Genomic DNA, 19,983 nt, shown 5'->3' with positions numbered 1-19,983 from the left:
TGACAACAGCCAAAATATATTTAACTGGTGTACCTATAATAAACTGTCAAAAGCTGATGATAAATATCAGTTGCATACTACATTTGTTGTAACATGTATATGTGTATGTTGAAAGCATAGAAGTCACCAATTTACAAGTATGACAATACATGGATTCCTGTATTTAAACTGTTCAGTAAAACTGTCATTTGAGAAACATCTTCAGTTCGACTAAGCAGTGATACTGATTCATATTGGCTCAATTTAACACTGACTTCTACTGAGTTTAAGTTCCCTCACCTTCTGTGCCAATGCTACAGAGATGATATTTCAGTAGACATGCCAAGGTCAACCAAACATTACACAATAATGCTCAATAATACAAACAACTGTTGATGTAAAAAAGTTGTTTTATTAGAAGTTTTCTGTAACATTCAGAAAATATTTGTTTAGAAAATGTCATAAATATATTTAAAGATACAAGATCTAACAGTAAGTAATACTTTCTTACCCTTATTTAGCTCCAGTGTATACCAGCATACTCATTCAAATCTAAATACCAATCAAATCCTACTTGTATTGTTGTAAATAGGAATTGCTGTTTTGATTAACCTAAATGAATCAAAACTGACCACATCAAACTGAATATTCAGTACTTTGCTACTTATTGCTAATCCTTAAAACTACTTATGGATTTTGTCTATGTTATACAGAAGGAATGAGCTGGACGGTTGAGCTTAATGCAAAAATGTCTATACATTAATAAATACCTTAATAAATTCTATAGTAAATTCATGATGAATTGCTTGCTAAACAAGTGAAAGTCATGTTAATGATGAATCATGGTTCCAACCTTTCAGGCACCCTGATATTGTCTGATGAATTACTAACAATAGCATAACCATATCAATTTCTGTATAAAATTAATTAAATTGTTTGATTGGTTGACAGAATTTAAATGTATTGGTTGTCAGTGTATAAATGTATTGGTTGTCAGTGTATAAATGTATTGGTTGTCAGTGTATAAATGTATTGGTTGTCAGTGTATAAATGTATTGGTTGTCAGTGTATAAATGTATTGGTTGTCAGTGTATAAATGTATTGGTTGTCAGTGTATAAATGTATTGGTTGTCAGTGTATAAATGTATTGGTTGTCAGTGTATAAATGTATTGGTTCATACAAACAACTGTCAGTGTATAAATGTATTGGTTGTCAGTGTATAAATGTATTGGTTGTCAGTGTATAAATGTATTGGTTGTCAGTGTATAAATGTATTGGTTGTCAGTGTATAAATGTATTGGTTGTCAGTGTATAAATGTATTGGTTGTCAGTGTATAAATGTATTGGTTGTCAGTGTATAAATGTATTGGTTGTCAGTGTATAAATGTATTGGTTGTCAGTGTATAAATGTATTGGTTGTCAGTGTATAAATGTATTGGTTGTCAGTGTATAAATGTATTGGTTGTCAGTGTATAAATGTATTGGTTGTCAGTGTATAAATGTATTGGTTGTCAGTGTATAAATGTATTGGTTGTCAGTGTATAAATGTATTGGTTGTCAGTGTATAAATGTATTGGTTGTCAGTGTATAAATGTTTATGAATACCATGACTACATTTCTTTCATTGCAGTGAATATTTAAATAGTCAAAAATATCAAAAATCTGCAAACAGTTTCAAAGTTTCTGACTAAGGTGATATATATATAAGTGAAATATTGAGATAAAAAGCCTATTAAAGCAATACCTGGGAAAATTGTTGTGGAGAAAGCAGAAAAGGAACTTCACAAAACGCAGAACTTGGCAACTTAACTTCTCTGTTTATATAACTGGTACCTGTCAATATACTTGTAAGATACTTACAAATACAGTAACTTTCAAAGTAAAATAGGACATAACCGAAAAAATTTCATTCCTGGGAATATCTCTATTTTTAATTACTGAATATGAGGTCACACTAGGGTTAAGGAAGTTGTACATAAAGCTATTTTTTCTTCTTTTTACTTCAATAGAAACAATTGCTAAAATTCAAGATAGATCTACAAAAGAATCACAACCTGCTAAACAGCTACAGCCAAATCCCTACTCAAACAGCAGGTAGAAACAAACACTGTATGGTTCATCGTTCTTTCTACTTATATGTAGAACTCTCAATATGAGACCATTATTAAAGAAATATTTCTAACTATATATATGCAACTAGTATAGTAAAATTTGTGCTTATTCCATTAGATCCAGTGAGTCACATAAACCAAGGAGATGAGGCTAATTGTTAACACTACACTTCTACAAACATTTTAAAGGTATCAGTCTCTATCAGAATGCCCTTGTCTCACTGCAACTACAGATCTGTCATATTCTTCTTTCATAATAAAGTTAAACAACATTGATAGGAATGCAAAATTCTGTATAAAGAAACCTTTGTAAGGACCTATGACATATCATATATATCTTAGTACATACCAGGTACCTTTGTGAGAACCTATGACAGCAAGAAAACATGACAGATAATATCGTAATACATGTAGTTAATTTCAATAATTTCAGTACAATAAGTCCCACAAAATGTCTACAACTGTTAAATTAACAAATTGTATGTTGAAGCACTTTTCTAAGAAACGTCCATAATTAAAGTGACGAAATACAAAGATCTATTTAAGTTTAAACAAGCATTCTTATGATTCTGACTATTTGACTACCTACACAAGATTTATTTTGTATACAAAATGGTCACAACATTAAAATAAACATAAATTCATTGTTACACTATAAAGAGGACAAGTACAATATATTGAAATATCACAGACTGGGAAATGGAATATGCAGAAGATTGGGACGGATGATAAGATGAGACAGAGAAAACCATCACCCTGATGAAGGCCTCTACAGACCTACATTCTCACATGTCACTGATGGCATCTCTTTTGAAAGGCCCGTAAAATGTCATATCAGGAAGTATCATTCTACTAAAATTCTATGTCATCATCATCATCATAATCTGATGCTCGTTGGTATGGCAGTCTACCGGTAGGTGTGGTCCTACCAGAACTGTGGTCAGGCATTCTCTGATGATAGCTTGCTGTTGTTGTTCTCCCAACACTTCCAGTAAAACTCCGCTACAACAAAACAACGAACATTCAAAATAACGATCAGCAATTAAAACTGTAATTTATATCCATAGAACAGCATTATGAATTTAATAGTTAATGAACAGTCCTAATTAACATATATTATACTATCTTTCATCTAAACAATGAATTATTAAAAAATTGATATGAGATAAAAAAAAAAAAAATGTTGCTTCTATGCTTACCTTGGAGGAAATACTTCCTCTTGACATTGCTGGAAATAGAAAAAGATGTACCAGTTAATTAAATACTATATAAATTTTAAAAATTCTAAAAATATATATGTATAAAAATGATTTAAATCTAGTATATTGTGTTTAAACTAAATTTGTTACATATTATTTTCCTTAATAAAACAGAATATACTACACATATTGCACATTACACAGTGCTGGGAATACAGAAATACCTAATTCTCTGATTTGGCAAAATTCAGTTACATCAGAGAGCTGTGATTACTGTAACATCCAACAAGTTTTATTAGCTTTTATACCTGAGCTTGGGCGACTTCCTGAACCTGGTCGAATCCTTTCCCCTGAACCTGGTCGAATCCTTTCCCCTGAACCTGGTCGAACTCTGTCCATGGAGCTGGAATGGTTTTTGTAACTTGCTGAGCTTGGACGTCCTGAATACAGCTGTTCATAGTCATCACCGGTGTCATCATCATACTCGTACCTGTAAGGCAAAACATTTCAGTTAACATATCACAAAGTACATCTAATAAGTGTTGTTTCTTGTTTTATTGATATCACAAAAAAGTTCATCATAATCAAGTTTAAAATTTAAAAAACAAAATGAGACTAAACACAAGTTGATTCAATGACTTTGTTGTAAACAAGATCAAACAAGAATAGCCATCTTAATATTTTGCCTTGTAAAAAAGCAAATAACTGCCAACAAACAAACAATAAAGGCAAACTTTTACCTCTTCAGTTTCTTCTTCCGACCCAGATGACCTTTAAAACTGGACTGAATCAAGTTCACAGCATCATCATATTCATCGGAGTACTCATCATCATATTCTCGCATCTGTCGCATACGTCCCTTCCTGGCTTTATGACCGCGCATGGATGCCTGTATCAACTCTGTAGCCTGGGGAGATTGTCATATAGAAAATAATTATGCGAATTCCAGGAAAATGTTCATTTTGCCATTATTACTTTGACTAAGTCCCAAAAGACATGAAAAATCAGAAAAGTAGAAATAATTTTAAAAAACTCAATAGATACTCTGATTCTTTTGTTATATATTCTCTGTCTTGAGTGTCCCTGCTTCAATAAACTCGCTTTACAAATATCTACTTGTCAAGAACCCCTATCCCCTCACAATCTATACATGAAAATCAAGACCACATCAATGTAGCTTAATGATAATGAAAGCAACCTTGTCTTCTAGATCATGAATATATGCAAATATAAAATTAAAAAAAAGTTAACATTTCATACACAGCAAATTTTGTTGAGTTTTTCTACTTGTGATGATAACTAGATGTTCTATATAGTTTAGATGGATCCAATGAAATGCTCTCATATCTTTATCCAATGCAAAATAGCACACGAGAATACTACAGAAGCATTTCTTATCAGAGGATCAAAAGTCTAAAGAGAGGGACACAACCTGCCTCAAAATGGCCCTACCTGTTCATTGGGTAACAAACCCAGCAGACAAACAAGAACACATTAACTTCTCAAGATGTACTCCCATACATATCTGTGAGATTCTATATGATAAGGCTTAACAGATATGACCTAGAAAAAATGTTTACCTTAGATATGGCTCAGAAACATGTTTACCTTAGATATGACCCAGAAACAAAGTCTTCATTTGATAAGACCCAGAAACAATATTTACCTTATATATGACCCAGAAACAATATTTACCTTAGATATGACCCAGAAACAATATTTACCTTATATATGACTCAGAAACACTATTTACCTTAGATATGACCCAGAAACAATGTCTACCTTATATATGACCCAGAAACAATGTCTACCTTATATATGACCCAGAAATGAAGTCTACCTTAGATATGGCCCAAAAACAATGTTTACCTTAGATATGACCCAGAAACAATGTTTACCTTAGATATGACCCAGAAACTAAGTCTACCTTATTAACATCAGCTATCATTATATAGGTTGCAGTGGCCTACATCTGGTATATGACACATAACTAATGTATCAAATAAATTTTAAGATCCTTTCCTTCGATATTGAAAATTTTTTTCTACTAATGAAGGTCAAAGATGATAATGCCATAAAGACTCCAGATCAAATGTCAAAGTTCATTAGAGGTCAGGGTATTCATCAGTTTGGTATGTAACAGTGCTCTGCAAATGTACCTATATACCAAATCATGTACGCATGAAATAATGGTCAAGATATGAATTAAATATAAAAATTGACAGTAGTTTGGAATATATTGTATCTGTAAATGGGATCAAGGATTAAAAGGTAAAATGACATCAAAATACCTGCATTCTTACACATGACATAGACCCTTAAGTGTCTTTGAAATACATAAAGTGTGAAAATCAGAGATCTGTCCAGCCTGAGATCAATGATCATGCAAGGTCATAGAAATTTCATTTAGTGTTCATAATGCAGTGCCTTCTTGTCATGTACATTCATACCGTCTTAAGTCCATACAATGAATGCTGGCTCATGCATGCTATGGAAACTGTTGGACTGATGGAGTCCATACCAAGTTTTGGATCTAGACAGTAAACATTGACCAAGAAAAGCTATGGAAACTGTTGACCAGAGTCCATACCAAGTTGTAAGCCCATACATTGAATGCTGGCTAAGATATGTTACCAAAACTGTTGGACAGATGGGTGGATTCATTGATGGAGCAAAATTGAATCCAAAAATTTGATGAAGTTGGGGTATAAAGATTTATGACTGAATAAGACTAAATCCTATTTTATTTTATTTATCAATTGTGCACTTTTCATTGAAGATACATACACAGTTGTAAGTCAACTTCAGAACTACTGAAGAAGTTGAAATAATAATTTTAATGTTGTTCATCCAAAAATAAGATATCTTGAATTAATATGTACACCATATAATCTCACTACAGGTCAGATGTGGACTTAAGTGTATAGTACTTAAACTTTCTGAGAACCTGATCTATCACACATAAAGCACAACTTCCTTAAAAGTAGGTATACAATAATGATGCAGATGCTGAAGTTGATGCAAATAGAAAAAATAACACCTTGTTACATTCTTTCATAAGGACTAAACAGAAACAACAGTTGCCTTATTGTACATAACTAAAAAAACGATGCATATATTTTTTAAAGTCAATAACCAGTTTTCAGTATTAAGACTTAAGTCTCAGCTGCAAGAATGAAAAACATGAAGTACTTTTATAATATTTTACAGTGGAATATTATGAAATATTCAAGAGTTGCTTATACACTATAGTGAAAAATATAAGGACTGTGAAGACAAATTGAACACTAAGTGATTTGAAAACAACCAATATACCATGCATTATTTTTTTCTTCTGTGAAATGAATAATTAGAAATATCTATTGTGACAATGTGCAAAAGTAATTAACATAATCAATCATTGTAGAGTTGGTGCAGGTGTAATTATATAACCAAAACTTTGGCAAAATGATTCAATTTCCCACATAGGTTTTGTTGATCTTTGTAAGAGTAGAAATACTTACATAGATTTTATAGGTCTGAATATGTAAGCGTTCATCTTCTGACATAGATCTTATAGGTATGAATATGTAAGCATACATCTTCTGACATAGATCTTATAGGTATGAATATGTAAGCATACATCTTCTGACATAGATCTTATAGGTATGAATATGTAAGCATACATCTTCTGACATAGTTTTTATAGATCTATAACAAGATTGTATCATTTTGCCCTTGCCCTATAGTAACATGACTCTTTGGATACCTACACTTTCCAGTTCATCATCATACTGACGCTTTTTGTGGTCAAGCCACTCTCTTTGGATTCTCTTTGCTGCTCTTTCTTCTCGGAAGTTCTGTACTTTTACCTGTGTGCATTTGCAAGTGCATAGAGAGAGAGGAATTTACAATCAAAGCGATAGAACCACAGTAGGCTTTAAGAATACTTACATCATTGTGCTGGTTCAGAAATACATAGCATGCATGGTTTGGCTTCAAACATATTTTGTGGTACACATATTACACTGTGAAACATTTAGTTAGAGTATCTCAAGAAATACACTCATTTTGTAAGGACCTAACCAGTATGTAACAACAACTCAAAAACTGTCTTTTGATCATATTTTCTGATAGAATAATATGTTGATTGTCCAGCAATCCAGAAATTACAAAATGTAAATAAGAAATGAATGTATTACAACATTGGTTGGTATTTAGAATACAAATTTTTCAACTAATCCTTATTGGAATTCAAAGTTTGTAATATTTTGTCAGACCCATCAGAACTGCTTTAATTAAATGAAGAAATGGAGACTTTGGTATCAAAGCATACCTGTTATCTAGATTTTTGAAGACAAGCTTTCATGTAAAATCACCGAATATTTTTTTTATGTCACAATAACACCTTCCCTAATAATCCTTCTTTTGGAAAAAATAACTCATTATTCATTTAGTTTGAAAAATAGACAAACAAATTAAATGAAAAGAAAGTGCAACGTATAAAAGAGGAAATGAAATTCCTTCTTGTTATATAAAATTGTGTAACTCATGCATAATATAAACAAAGTATATATTGTAGAACAGTATTTTCAATATTGTCAAAGTGCAATGGGGATTACCTCAGATCTTTACAAACGGGAAACACTGTACATTTCTTAAAAATAGTCACTAAAGTACTATTATCTAGTGTAGTGCTGTACTTTACTCACTTTTATTTCAATGTCAGTGTCAACATTGGTTTCACATGCTTTCAATATTATGATAGATTTTTATAAGTAGAAAAAAACATAACGTACTGCTTGCTCCTCATCTTTCCTTTTCTTTGTAGTTCTGTAATTTGTCCAGTTCTTTTCTATGGTGCGCACTGCATGTTTTTCTTGTAGTCGCTCAGCTGCCTAAAATAAAAAAAAGACATTTTTAATTCTTTTTACAACAAACATGTTTATGGGATAAATTCCCCATATCTACCCTCTAAATGATGTTTTTTCTTATTAACAATGAAAGTCCTTGTCATATTACACACACACACAAATCAGCACAATAACACAGACTGAGAGTTATAAGAATGATTGTTTTCTAAGTAAAGTGTTAATGTTAACATTCTTGAATCATATTCCTAACCATTCTCTGTTGGATTTGATGATTTTTCTGTTAATGATGGGAGAAAGATACAGAAAGATACAAATGAACACACAGAGGAATTTACACAAGGTTCCAACAAAGAACAGCAGACCAAGCTACATTACCATAACATACATTTCAAGCATGCAAGACAATTGTCTATACCTTAATTTTTTTTATAATCTCCACTTCAAACACAAAATAGTACGATAATGTAATACAAGTATCAATGTAAAGGAACAACAATGTAAATAGAAAGTAATAAACAGAACAATAAAAATAATTCCGACCCCCACCCCACTCCCGACTTTTTTGAAGTGACTTAATGAAGAACATCTGTATTTAGCACCACTGACCAAGTTATACCTGTTAGGTACTGAATTGTATCAAAAGTTCACTGAGCAAATGTGCTAATTCTTAATCCAAAAGTTACTGGAGTGATTCAAATGTGAATATTTCAGACAATAAAAATGTAAGTGTACTACTGATGTAGAATAACTTTCTTCATCTCTGAGGTACCATGTATGGTGCTTTATATCAAAGACAGTCTACAACTGTATGAACAGATTTGTTTAAACGCCTGGTACCGACTGATGTCAAAGAAAAGCATGAAGTTATCTACTCCAGTTTCAATTAGATATCAAACAGAAGAAGACTGAATGTCATGAAGTGATAGCACACATTACTGGCCTGTACATACACAAGCCCCTTTTTTGCACTAATTTCAGTAGCAGTTACTCTCTGTACCTTATACATTTCCGATGTGACAAACCTGGTTTCAACCAATAACAAACAAATTAACCTGTCAAACCTTCAAGCCAAAACTTATAGTTTATATCATATATTGGTCGCTTTAAGAAATTAATGCCATTTCTGATTAATATCAAAACCTGTCTTCTAAGTTAGAAAGTACTGTAAACATTCATATTTTGGCAGATATCTTATTTACCACTTCTTCACTAACGATTCTGCATTAACATACTGCACTAACTGCTGTGATGTATGTATGCAGCAAATTTTGTGAGTGTAAAGATTTATTGCACTAACATGTTCAAATTGATGTTACGTTAAAATTTGACTGTGCTAAAATAAGAATGTTTACAGTAGTTCTAACAGGAAAGTAATTCTCATTGTTGAATTGCTGTAACAGATACAAATGAAACACAGACAAATAGTTTTAATTGCTAGCAATTTTTCTAAATACATATGTCTTGGAGTAAAATATCAGCACAAAGTATTCTAACTGAAAGATATACTAAATAAAGCTTTGGAAGGTAAGCAGGCAGTCTAAAGGAAAGCTGAAATGACCCTGCTATCTGTCCTGTCCTAATGTAAAAGAATCTTCTATCACATAAAACAATTTAATATAAACTGGGAGTTTATCTATTGTCTAGGTAGTATGTTACAACACTAATATCTTCACATACATCCACAACTAAGTATAGAATATACAGGTTTAATTACATGCTGTTATTCAGATTTATCATTTCTAACTAAATATCACATCATTATCTTTGCTTAAAATACATTTGAGTTTTGATTTCGCGTTTATGAAATGTATATATTTACAATGCACAAAACAAATATCTTAAAACTTTTCATTTGGACTTCCTAGTCTATTACTCCACCATCTTTAGAGACTTTATAAACAAACTAAACCTGTCATTTCAATCAGACGTGATTACAAACATGCCAGTGCTGCACACAAGAAATAACACCATGCGAACAAACCATCTTATCTGAACATGCAGGGTTAGAACATTGCAATCGAACTTAATGTTAAGTTCCTTTAAGCCAAACACTTAATGCATTATAAAACCTGCCTTCAGTCGCCTTTCGTAATCTGCCTTCTCTTGCTAAAAAAAGACAGGTGTAACAAATGTTCAGGATGCAGTTTTCTCTCAGAATAGAATTCAGGCTTAAGTTATTCTAAATCTCTATATATTAACAAGTAAATAATTTTGATGTTTCAATTCTTGAAAATTAAAGTTCATTTAAAAAATGCAATTCTACAGGAATAATATCTGTCACAGAAATTTCACAGATATGCTGTTTAATGTGTAAAATGTACTCTGTATATGGCAATCAGATCAAGTCATTCTAGATATCCTAAATGCCTATGATGTTAGCTTTGACAAATTCAATTGTACAGAACAAAAGAAAGATAACATGGGTAAAATACAAATCGATGACCTGTAACATACCTGAAGTTTAATTTGGTACATTGCAAATTGACAAAACAAAAGATTAACACCATAGAATTTACTTACATGATTATATATAAACTAAATTCACACAATGAACAGTATGACAACCAAACAGTATTATCATTTGATTTGATGTTAATACTAAGACCAGTATTTTATTTCATTGAGTAAGCACTGTATATTTAAGAGTCTATTCTCCTTTTAAGTAACAATTTACAGTAAAACTATCTCTAGATCTAAATAAAACACAACAATATTGGCCCTATTATGAAGGTTTAGCGTGATATCTAAGTAGGTTGTATTTTTTAGGAAAAGTTTTTACCTCTTCTCTATCAGCCTGTTTCTTTTTCCAGCCTTGTTGAATCTTGCGTGCTGCATTGTCCTGAGAAATATCAGTACTCTTCTTTCTGCTTCGACGGTCATCAGACATTGTGCTGTCCATGGACGCTCGTCGTCCAGAGGGTGGACGACTACTACACAATAAAATATGTCATCAGTTAAATATTGAAAAACATTATAAAGTTATGATGTCAGAATGTTCTTGTCCAATCCATAATGTAAATTTTCTTAACATCTTCATAACGCATTCTTATCCCAAACTGAGTGGGATCACTTCTGGTATATTTGTTCTTAATCACACATGTCGCCTAGAAAAAGTTGACTGAAAATGAAAATGCATAATGTGACATGTTTTGGGTGCTCTGACCAGGCCCTCCTGGGTCATGTTGGGACAGCAATTTGTCCAGTATAGATTATGGTTCGCTTCTTGTGGTATTCATCGTTGTCAAGATATCTTAGGGTTAGTTACCAATAATGGAACTTTTTTAGATAAGTTTAAAGCAATTTGATGTGAAAAATAGATGTCATAAATTATGAGATGGTGACTTACTTTATCAGAAACTGATAATTTCTATCAGGTTGATTTTAAAGAATTTATACTTTCTTCACAGAAAATACAAAAACTACAATTTTCACTCTAATATCAAATTTTTAAGAATTTTAACAAAGAAATTTTCATTTTACACCCTTCTGCTTTGACTCCTGAAGTTTTGACCAAATTGTTACCCCTCCTTTTATGGTTATAGCCTTAAATGACTTTGATCTTATCTAGAACAAAGATGGTATGAAACTAAAATACAAACGTTCTAGGAGTAGGTGACCGTCGAGATGATATTCCACCACTACCTCCGAGCTCTTCTTCAAGAGCCTTTATATCTTTGCTGAAAAGAAAAACAAACAGGAGTATTTCAGTGGTGGTAGCTACAAATGGGATATAAGTTTATAAAAGAGTAGAGAATGTGGGTACATATCAACTATGATAATCCGGTGGGGCTAAAGGAAACAAAAAACAGGAAAACCATGAAGATATTCAGTGAAATGATAACCTAGAAATGATAACAATTCAAAACTTTTCTTGTTTTTTTTTGCTATTGTTTTTTTTCTTCAGGACATCACCAGAAAACTATTAATATATCATTAAGCAATTCTTTCAATACTCGAACAATCATAAAACAAACACAAAATCCTAAAAAGAGAATCTCCTATTATGATTTTTAATTAGAATTAGAGCCAATGCCGTCGTTACTATGAAAGGTGAATGAAAGGGTCCTTTGCCTTTTACTTCAATACCTGAGGTTAGGCAGGGGATTTATTAGTAAGGGTGAGCTTAAATCAAGTAGAATCAATCTCAACAGGTTAGAGGCTACAGGTAGACAGACTAAGTAATAAAATTTTGAAGAATCCACCTGTAGCCTGTTGAGATTTTTTTTTTTATCAATTAACATGACAATACAATAATCAATTAAAAAAATCTGCATATTCAGTGTTATCAGAAGATTATCATCTTTTTTCTTTTAAATGCAAAACAGTCACAACAACACAACCACATGATCTAAATAGTATAAAAACCAAAAAGTGCCAAAAACTTACTCCTTTTCTTCACAGCGTTTGCGATAGATTTTGAGACGTTTGATGGTCTCTGCCTGTTTACCGATAGTATCTAATAACTCGGTTTCTCTCTTGTCCAATTGGTCTAGTCGCTCCTCCAAATTTCCTTTTAGAGTGATTTTCCCTAAAAGGACCAAATCACAATTTATCACAGAAGATATCAAAACTTTCAAAGTAATGTGTTTTGTATTAGGTATTGAACGATTGATTTTTTATTAACTTTTTTTTTATAAATAATCCTCTAGATTTAAGATACTAAGTTTCTATTTGGAAAAAAAACTGCAATATTAGATATCGTTATAACAGTTAAAAATTTGACCCTCATAGCCATTAAAAAATCGGATATAGTATATTCATTGTTGTGTTTGTGACATGAAAACCTTATAAACAAAGCAAGATTACTAGTACAACATGAAATGCAAATATATATTTGCCATGAAACAGACATTAGTGTAAGATCACATTTATATATTCCAGAGTTGGACACAATATAACTAATATATATTGCATATAATGATTACAGGTATAAAATGGGAGTGTTTGATTCTAGTATCTCAGGGTCAGGGATGACGAATGGATTTTATTTAAACACAACACCAAATCAAAGGTGATCGCAACACTTCACTTGAAATTTTGTCACGAGGTGACATAAAAAGGAACATGACAACATGCCAAATATGGATTTCTAAGTAACCTTTACCTTTCTTTATGTCAACTTTCCTTGTGCCTGTAGAGTATATTGATTCATCATCATCGTCGTCATCATCATCATATCTTTTCTTTGATTTCTGAGGACGGAAATTTTTTGTTGTAGATGAATAATGTAACATATGCTTTATACATACATGTACATCAAAAGGTTTGAATACATTTATAAATGCATTGAAAATTAAAACATTCACATATTTGTTTTACCTTTTCTAATTTTTTAATTGCACTTAAGAGCTGCTTTCTGTCCATGTCTTCAAAATCACCTGAAACAATGAAAACATAAACTTCAGTATTTAATCAATTTAAAATGATCATTAAGTCCTGATCATATATTGTTCTAAATGGAAGCCTATTCAGAGATATGATGATTAGAGGGATCATGGGACAAATAATATCAAAGATGTGATTTAATTTATAAAAGCTTTATAGATGTACTGTCTTGAAATAAACCATTCATAAGAATTATTAAGATGTCAACAAATTGTTGGAGATGTGATAGGAGATTCTGAAGACTTATTGGAAAAACGCTCAGATATGACATGAGATTCTAAGGACCATTGGAAAATACTGCAAACAATTCTTATTACATTGAGAACTATGAGAGGGGATTCTAATGATTTCCTTATAGGACAGAATATTTGTATCACATACTGAGGGATGTATAAGACTTCAGTGTGAGTTATGATTTCCATGTATAAGTTTATCAAACTAGATGATGATGACATAATATTTGTGCATATGATACATGCCTTATCCAATGAAGTTGCTAAGTTTAAAATGTATAAGAATTGGAACTATTTCCTATAAAATTGCTCTCACTCTACTTGTTTTGTTGAATGTATGACTACATCTAAATGCTACCTGTTGTACCAGCCAGGTCCCGCTCCAGGTCCTGTTTCAGACCTTTATTCTCAGAACGAAGCTGCTCAATCTGTTTATTTAGTCGGATTATTGTGTCCTTCACAGCTTTGTCCATCTTTCCACCTTCAGTCTTTTGTCTATATAAAACAGAAATACAAAAATTTGAAATTTCATCTCTTCATTTTTGTTTTTTCATAGCTTAGTTAAAATATTAGGATTGATTTCAAAACTCAATAATTCAAAGTGTATGATAAAATTAGTTTTTGATCATTTCCAAAAGTTTAAGTAAGATACATGTACTAAAGAAAAAAAAAGTGTCTGTTGTCCAATACCTTTATTTAAAATCAGAAAATGTTATACAAAAAGTATCTATGTGAATTACTTGATTGATTTTTCTAAGCCTGTATCCTTGGACTGTCGGAGTCTAACAATCTCATGAAAGCATGCTTCTAACTGGACTTTCATTTCCTCAATCTTAGTAGTTTTCAGATCAGCTTGCAGTTTTCTGAAATAAAAATATGAAAATGTTTAGTATTATACATTAAGCCCAAACCGTAAGCTGTTATTTCTATAGTCTGAAATCTTTCACAAAAGAGTGTGAATTCAAGCATTGTGACGCATCTCCTTACATTATGTTTTTTCCAGATCTCATAAGATTTTTGGTACTAACAAATCTACATTTTTGTAAAAAAAAAAAAAAAACAAAAAAAAAACAAAACAAAAAAATCAGTAGTAGTTAAATAATTGAAATGCCTTTATCAGGATATATGTATAATAACCATTTGAATAAGTTGTATTTTCTAACTAATAAGTATTAGTGCAGGATATTCTAAAATGTCTGTTATGATTCTTTTTATTTAAAATGATAACATTTTCTTGATCATATTCATTTAAAATAATGATAGCACATTCCAGTAATCTTACGTATAAGCTGCTTCTCTGTCTCTGAGCTGTGTCTCCAGCTTTAAGATTTTCTGTTTCAGGCTGTGAACCATCGCACCAGAGTCTGGTCGCTTGTCACCCAATGTTCGTCTCATCTCTTCACTCTGTTTATCACAAACACAATTTCATGATCACATCATCAGACTTATCATACTCTTCTTACATTCCTTTGTTGTTTTACTAGAAATCAATGTAACTCTGTACCATGATTTAGTGACTTTTGTGTTGCTGTATATCATATACAAGAACAGATTACAACACTTCAATATAACAATTTCATTATACCAAAAACCAAAAAAGAGGAAATATTTGTGTTGAGATAAGTTGAAGCTTAGCAAGGTAACAGTTACAATAAGGAGTAATATATCAACATTTGCTGTACAAACAATTAAGCAGTACTCATCTCACCTTAGTTGGGTTAAGAAGACCATCTATTTCTTTTTCCTATTAAAAAATCACATTTAAATTGCATGAATTCCTTGAAAGATCCTCACACAAAACATTCAACCAGATAAGCATTATGATGAAGCTTTCAAACCCCACACACTATTCACTGATAACATGTAAGATATTTATCAATATTGTATTTTCACCTTGAATGAAAGAAATTTTGGCATAAAATGTCTTCAAACAATAAGTGTATTGACTGGTCTGAGTGTTCTGTTGTTTTATAATCAAACACACTTCTACCAAGAAGAATGATAATTAGCTATGTGTATTGATATCAAATCTCCAGATAACATATTGTTCACTTACTTTTTTTATGTTATCTTCTTCCGCCCTTCGTGCTTTTGCCTTCAATGTACCATTGTCCTGAGTCAAATTTTGAATTTGCTGGAAAAAGGTAAGTTTTCTCACATATTAACTTATTACAATAATGTGTAACATTTTTTGCAGAAATTTAAATTTTTTTTTTTTTATTATAAGAATACATTTGTATACTGTATATAAATGGTAACATACACAAGGGATTTCATGAATATTGATATATTGTATATCAATTTCATATGTTGAAGAATTAATTTTGCAATTACTGTTGTCATTGAATGAAGATGGCATGAAGTTAAATATCCATAAAACATTTATACAATAAATTATTATCTCAGCAAATATCTGCCATGCCTGTATATATGCATACCAATAAATGAAATAGCAAAGCAATATGTAATTTGTAACAGAACATGCACACTGGTATATCACAATGGAAAACATGTTTTGAATTTTTTCTTGGCCTTAAAAACCTTACTTTCTTTAATTCAAGGATCTGCTCATAGTATTCTTCAGGAGTTCGATATGCAGGAGTACCTATAGGCGGTTTTGCTGGAAAAGAAAATTAATTTACAGACACCAAAAAGTATTCAGATAATTATCAAAAAATCTTCCTTTCTTAGTAGCATTAACTTCCCTCCATGTATGTTGTTTAGTGTGAACAAAGGCATTGACCTTCTAATGGAGGAGACTTAATTGATACAACTTAGTCTTGAAGAAAAATGTAATTCAACGTATATGAAGTTTGTCTCCACTATATCTTCCATATAACTTTATGAAAATATAAAGTAACTTTAATCTTAAACCTTAGAAGGTATGTGTGCAACAAATAAGCCACCAAGCCACAATATAAATATCAATTCAAGAGTTGCTTCTCAACACTACAGAAATCGTTTGAACTCACTTGTTGGGTTATCATGTTTCTTTGGCTTTTCTGTACCAACAATCTGGCGTAGATAGGAAGATGTACTAAGGTAAGGCATGTCTCTCTCTTTAGGTTTTTTCAGGCCAGAGAATGTGTTCATACCAGTACTCTCTGTACTGCGCCCTATCCAAAACAAATTGTCAATGAAGTTGTATCTGATTAAATAGAAATTAGTCACAGACCTCTTTATTTATTTATTTTGTTTACTTATTTTGTAATAAAGAATTCCATTGTCTGTCATGTTTCATGGATTGCAATTATTTCTTTTTATCAACAGAATTGGACTATTCATTTAGCCCATTCAAAAACTTTTTGGATTGACACTTTTTTTAAGTTCAGTTCCAAGCCAAAAAGGATTAAAAATGGCGGCACAATGACACATTAAATTTGAGTAATCAGCTATTAACAGAGGTCTAATATAATCAATTATGGGCGTAGCCATAAAATTGTTAATGATGGTACTCACCAATGCCTGTCTTACGCAATGTATCCACCCAATATTCTGTGGATGTCTTGTGTCGAGGACTTTCTGGGTGTCGGGAATTCACAAGACCAGCTGACAAAAGTTAGAACAAAAGTCTAAAATTTTGTTACTTATATGCTATTTAAAAAATCTGTGAAAGGATAAAAATTTTTCTTTTAAAAACATTGTTCTTATATTCATATACAATAATATATTTGAATGCTTATTTCAAAAGTAGAAGTATGACTGTACTTAAGCAGTATTTCTGCTTTTGACAAGTAATATCACTTGATGTTTGTACCTACCAGTATGTCTGTTTTTGATAGCAGATAACCAGAGTTCCCTCCCTGTTTTACCTGGAGGACAACTGTGTGCCCTATCTCTAGTCTTTTTTTTATTGTTTCTTGGAGTAGCTGTAAACAGAAACACTGGTAATGAATACAGGTTACAACTTATATATGAAAAATTCACTTCACCATGAAAACCGATCACAAAAAGTTCATCAATCTTAAAATTGTACAAAACTTACCCGATTTCTTCGGTTTTGGTGTCTGGGACCTAAGATTTTTCTTATTTTGAGCTGAAAGAAAAAATGTTTTGAAAACTATGAAATCATTGAATCAAATTTCTAAATGCATGTAAGTATAGTCTCTCCAGACTTAAGTTCCTGGATGTCCATACTTCATGATATAATTTTACATCATTGCAATATCATATGCTAGATCATATTGTAAGCATTCTACAGAACTGGACATGCCATGGCCATGAGAAGAGAGGGATTATAAAGAGACATATGCACTTTCGGTTTTTGAAAAAAAAATAGTTATCAAAGTGAATTCAGATCCAGCTTAAACTCATACTCTGAATGTAATCAGTCGATGATCTAATATTTTGAGGCAGTTTCCTGTTGAAGTCAAAGCAGGATTCCCTTTAACAGTCATCATGGCAATGAATTCATTTCAGGTGACAAAACCTAACAAAGTCAATGGCAGTCATATAAAATTCCAGATGCTGTACATAAAATTCCCTAGCAATATTTGTTTCTGTAAAAAATGCATTTAGTGATGTTTGATTGACCAAAGAGACAGTGATGTTTAAGACATGAAAAACTATGACTAAAGAACACTTTTATTAAGGAAAGCTAAATGTTCACTTAAGAAAAACACATCTTTTGTTTAGTACATTAACATGATTTGTTCCTTGATACTTACTAGCTGAAGACTTAAATATGTTATGTAAAGTAAGTGTTGTCACTTTCGTTTCAGTTATGGTGCACTGTGCAAAGTTCCACTCAGATGATCATTAACTTCATACACACTAACATGTATAATAAGCCTCCATTTCATTTAGAAAACACTGTATAAAGTTTAAGTGTGTGAAGCTTAAGTTATCATATGTATATTTTCAACTCATAATAAAAGACCTTAATCTTTGACCTTGTATTTAATAGGTAGAAGACCAAAAGTGCTCAAATTACGAATAGGTTAACCTTAAGAGTGGCATTTAAAAATCTAGAGGCTTCCATATGATATGTTTTTATGTAACAAGATTTACTTGGAAAATATTTAGTGAGTTTTAAACAAATTTACCTTGTTTTTTCTTGTTAGGACTTGAGCGATTTCTTCCAATCTGAAACAGTAAATTCTTATGGTTAAACAATCTCCACATGTATAATGTATTTATGTAAATAAGATATAAGTGATCTACAATCTAATAATGAAAGTAGTTATCATTATGAAATCAAACTCACTGTTGAGTTAGGTTATCTATACTGCTTACGATTGAAAAGATTGTTAACCACAATGATAACTTTAGTATCAATTTCCAAGCTTATTAATGGACCGATGATTAAATTTACCAAAAGCAAATCAATTTTTCATGTCATTCATTTATGATTACACACTATCATATCAATTAATTTGTGTGGTATAAATACAATAAAATATATTTACCAGTGTTTCAAGGAGTTCATCATCATCTGCAGAATCATATTCATCTGCATAGTAATTCTATCAAAAGAAAGTAATTATAACTTAAATTTAAAAGTGAAATTTGCAAAGGACTGAGTATCCTAGTGTTGCCAACTATTTTCATGAATATGCCATTCTAAAGATACAGAACGATCCCATTAATGAAATACATCTACTTACTTACTTAGTTACAAATGGAGGTTTCATTCGCTGATGGGGTACTCTGTGTAAATAAGATATTCCCCTTTCAAATGAACTGTGATACAATAAATGATACATTCGTTATTGCTGATATACAAGGATGAGAAGAGCATGCAGTCGATGGTTGACGTAATAAGGCGGGCGGGGGGGGGTCTAAATCAGAAGTATATTTTGAAATAATTGCCTTACAAAAGAAACATTTCGCTGACAATGATATATTTGATGATATGCAACATTAATATATACAACGCATTTGTTGATTATACCTTTAATTTCTTCTTATCCATAACAATCTTTCACAATTGGTCTGTTGCCAGACAGAAATCCTCGTGCCTGAACTTGATGTCAAGTTCCCAACAAGCCGGTTTTCCAATTAAAAGACATATCCGCAAGTCATATATACTTTAAAATGTTCCCAAAATATCACTTGATGTTACACTAGCCAAAAACAATGCCACTGTTCTGATAATCACATTATTCCATAGAAAACGAGTACATGTTCAAGGTTGAGCGGTATTTGCCTTGTAAACATTGCATCCAATGAAAATAAGAAATAATCTCAAACCAATATCCTGTCATTTAAAGAACGTAGTTT

The 19,983-nt window shown here is 31.5% G+C and overlaps 1 protein-coding gene across 1 annotated transcript; it reads right to left on the bottom strand.

The window, feature by feature from the left end:
• Positions 1-1,173: 1,173 nt before the first annotated feature.
• On the bottom strand, positions 1,174-19,870 carry LOC132551584 (IQ domain-containing protein E-like). The gene is made up of 25 exons (XM_060215737.1): positions 19,655-19,870; positions 19,170-19,226; positions 18,807-18,846; positions 17,747-17,797; positions 17,523-17,630; positions 17,221-17,310; positions 16,734-16,877; positions 16,308-16,381; positions 15,818-15,895; positions 15,470-15,505; positions 15,044-15,165; positions 14,502-14,624; positions 14,120-14,256; positions 13,463-13,521; positions 13,248-13,335; positions 12,530-12,671; positions 11,743-11,820; positions 10,923-11,073; positions 10,213-10,249; positions 8,069-8,163; positions 7,043-7,141; positions 4,031-4,197; positions 3,599-3,780; positions 3,291-3,319; positions 1,174-3,093 (listed from the first exon to the last, which is right to left on the bottom strand). Exons 1-25 carry the CDS (start codon positions 19,673-19,675, stop codon positions 2,944-2,946), a joined length of 2,358 nt encoding a protein of 785 aa, XP_060071720.1. The 5' UTR covers positions 19,676-19,870; the 3' UTR covers positions 1,174-2,943.
• Positions 19,871-19,983: the final 113 nt, after the last annotated feature.

Source organism: Ylistrum balloti, unplaced genomic scaffold (genome assembly GCF_031769215.1).
Source record: "Ylistrum balloti isolate Yb309-2 unplaced genomic scaffold, AGI_CSIRO_Ybal_v1 Utg370208, whole genome shotgun sequence".
Lineage (NCBI taxonomy): Eukaryota > Metazoa > Mollusca > Bivalvia > Pectinida > Pectinidae > Ylistrum > Ylistrum balloti.
Note: the sequence above shows the minus strand (reverse complement) of the source record. Positions and strands in the feature narration are given on the sequence as shown.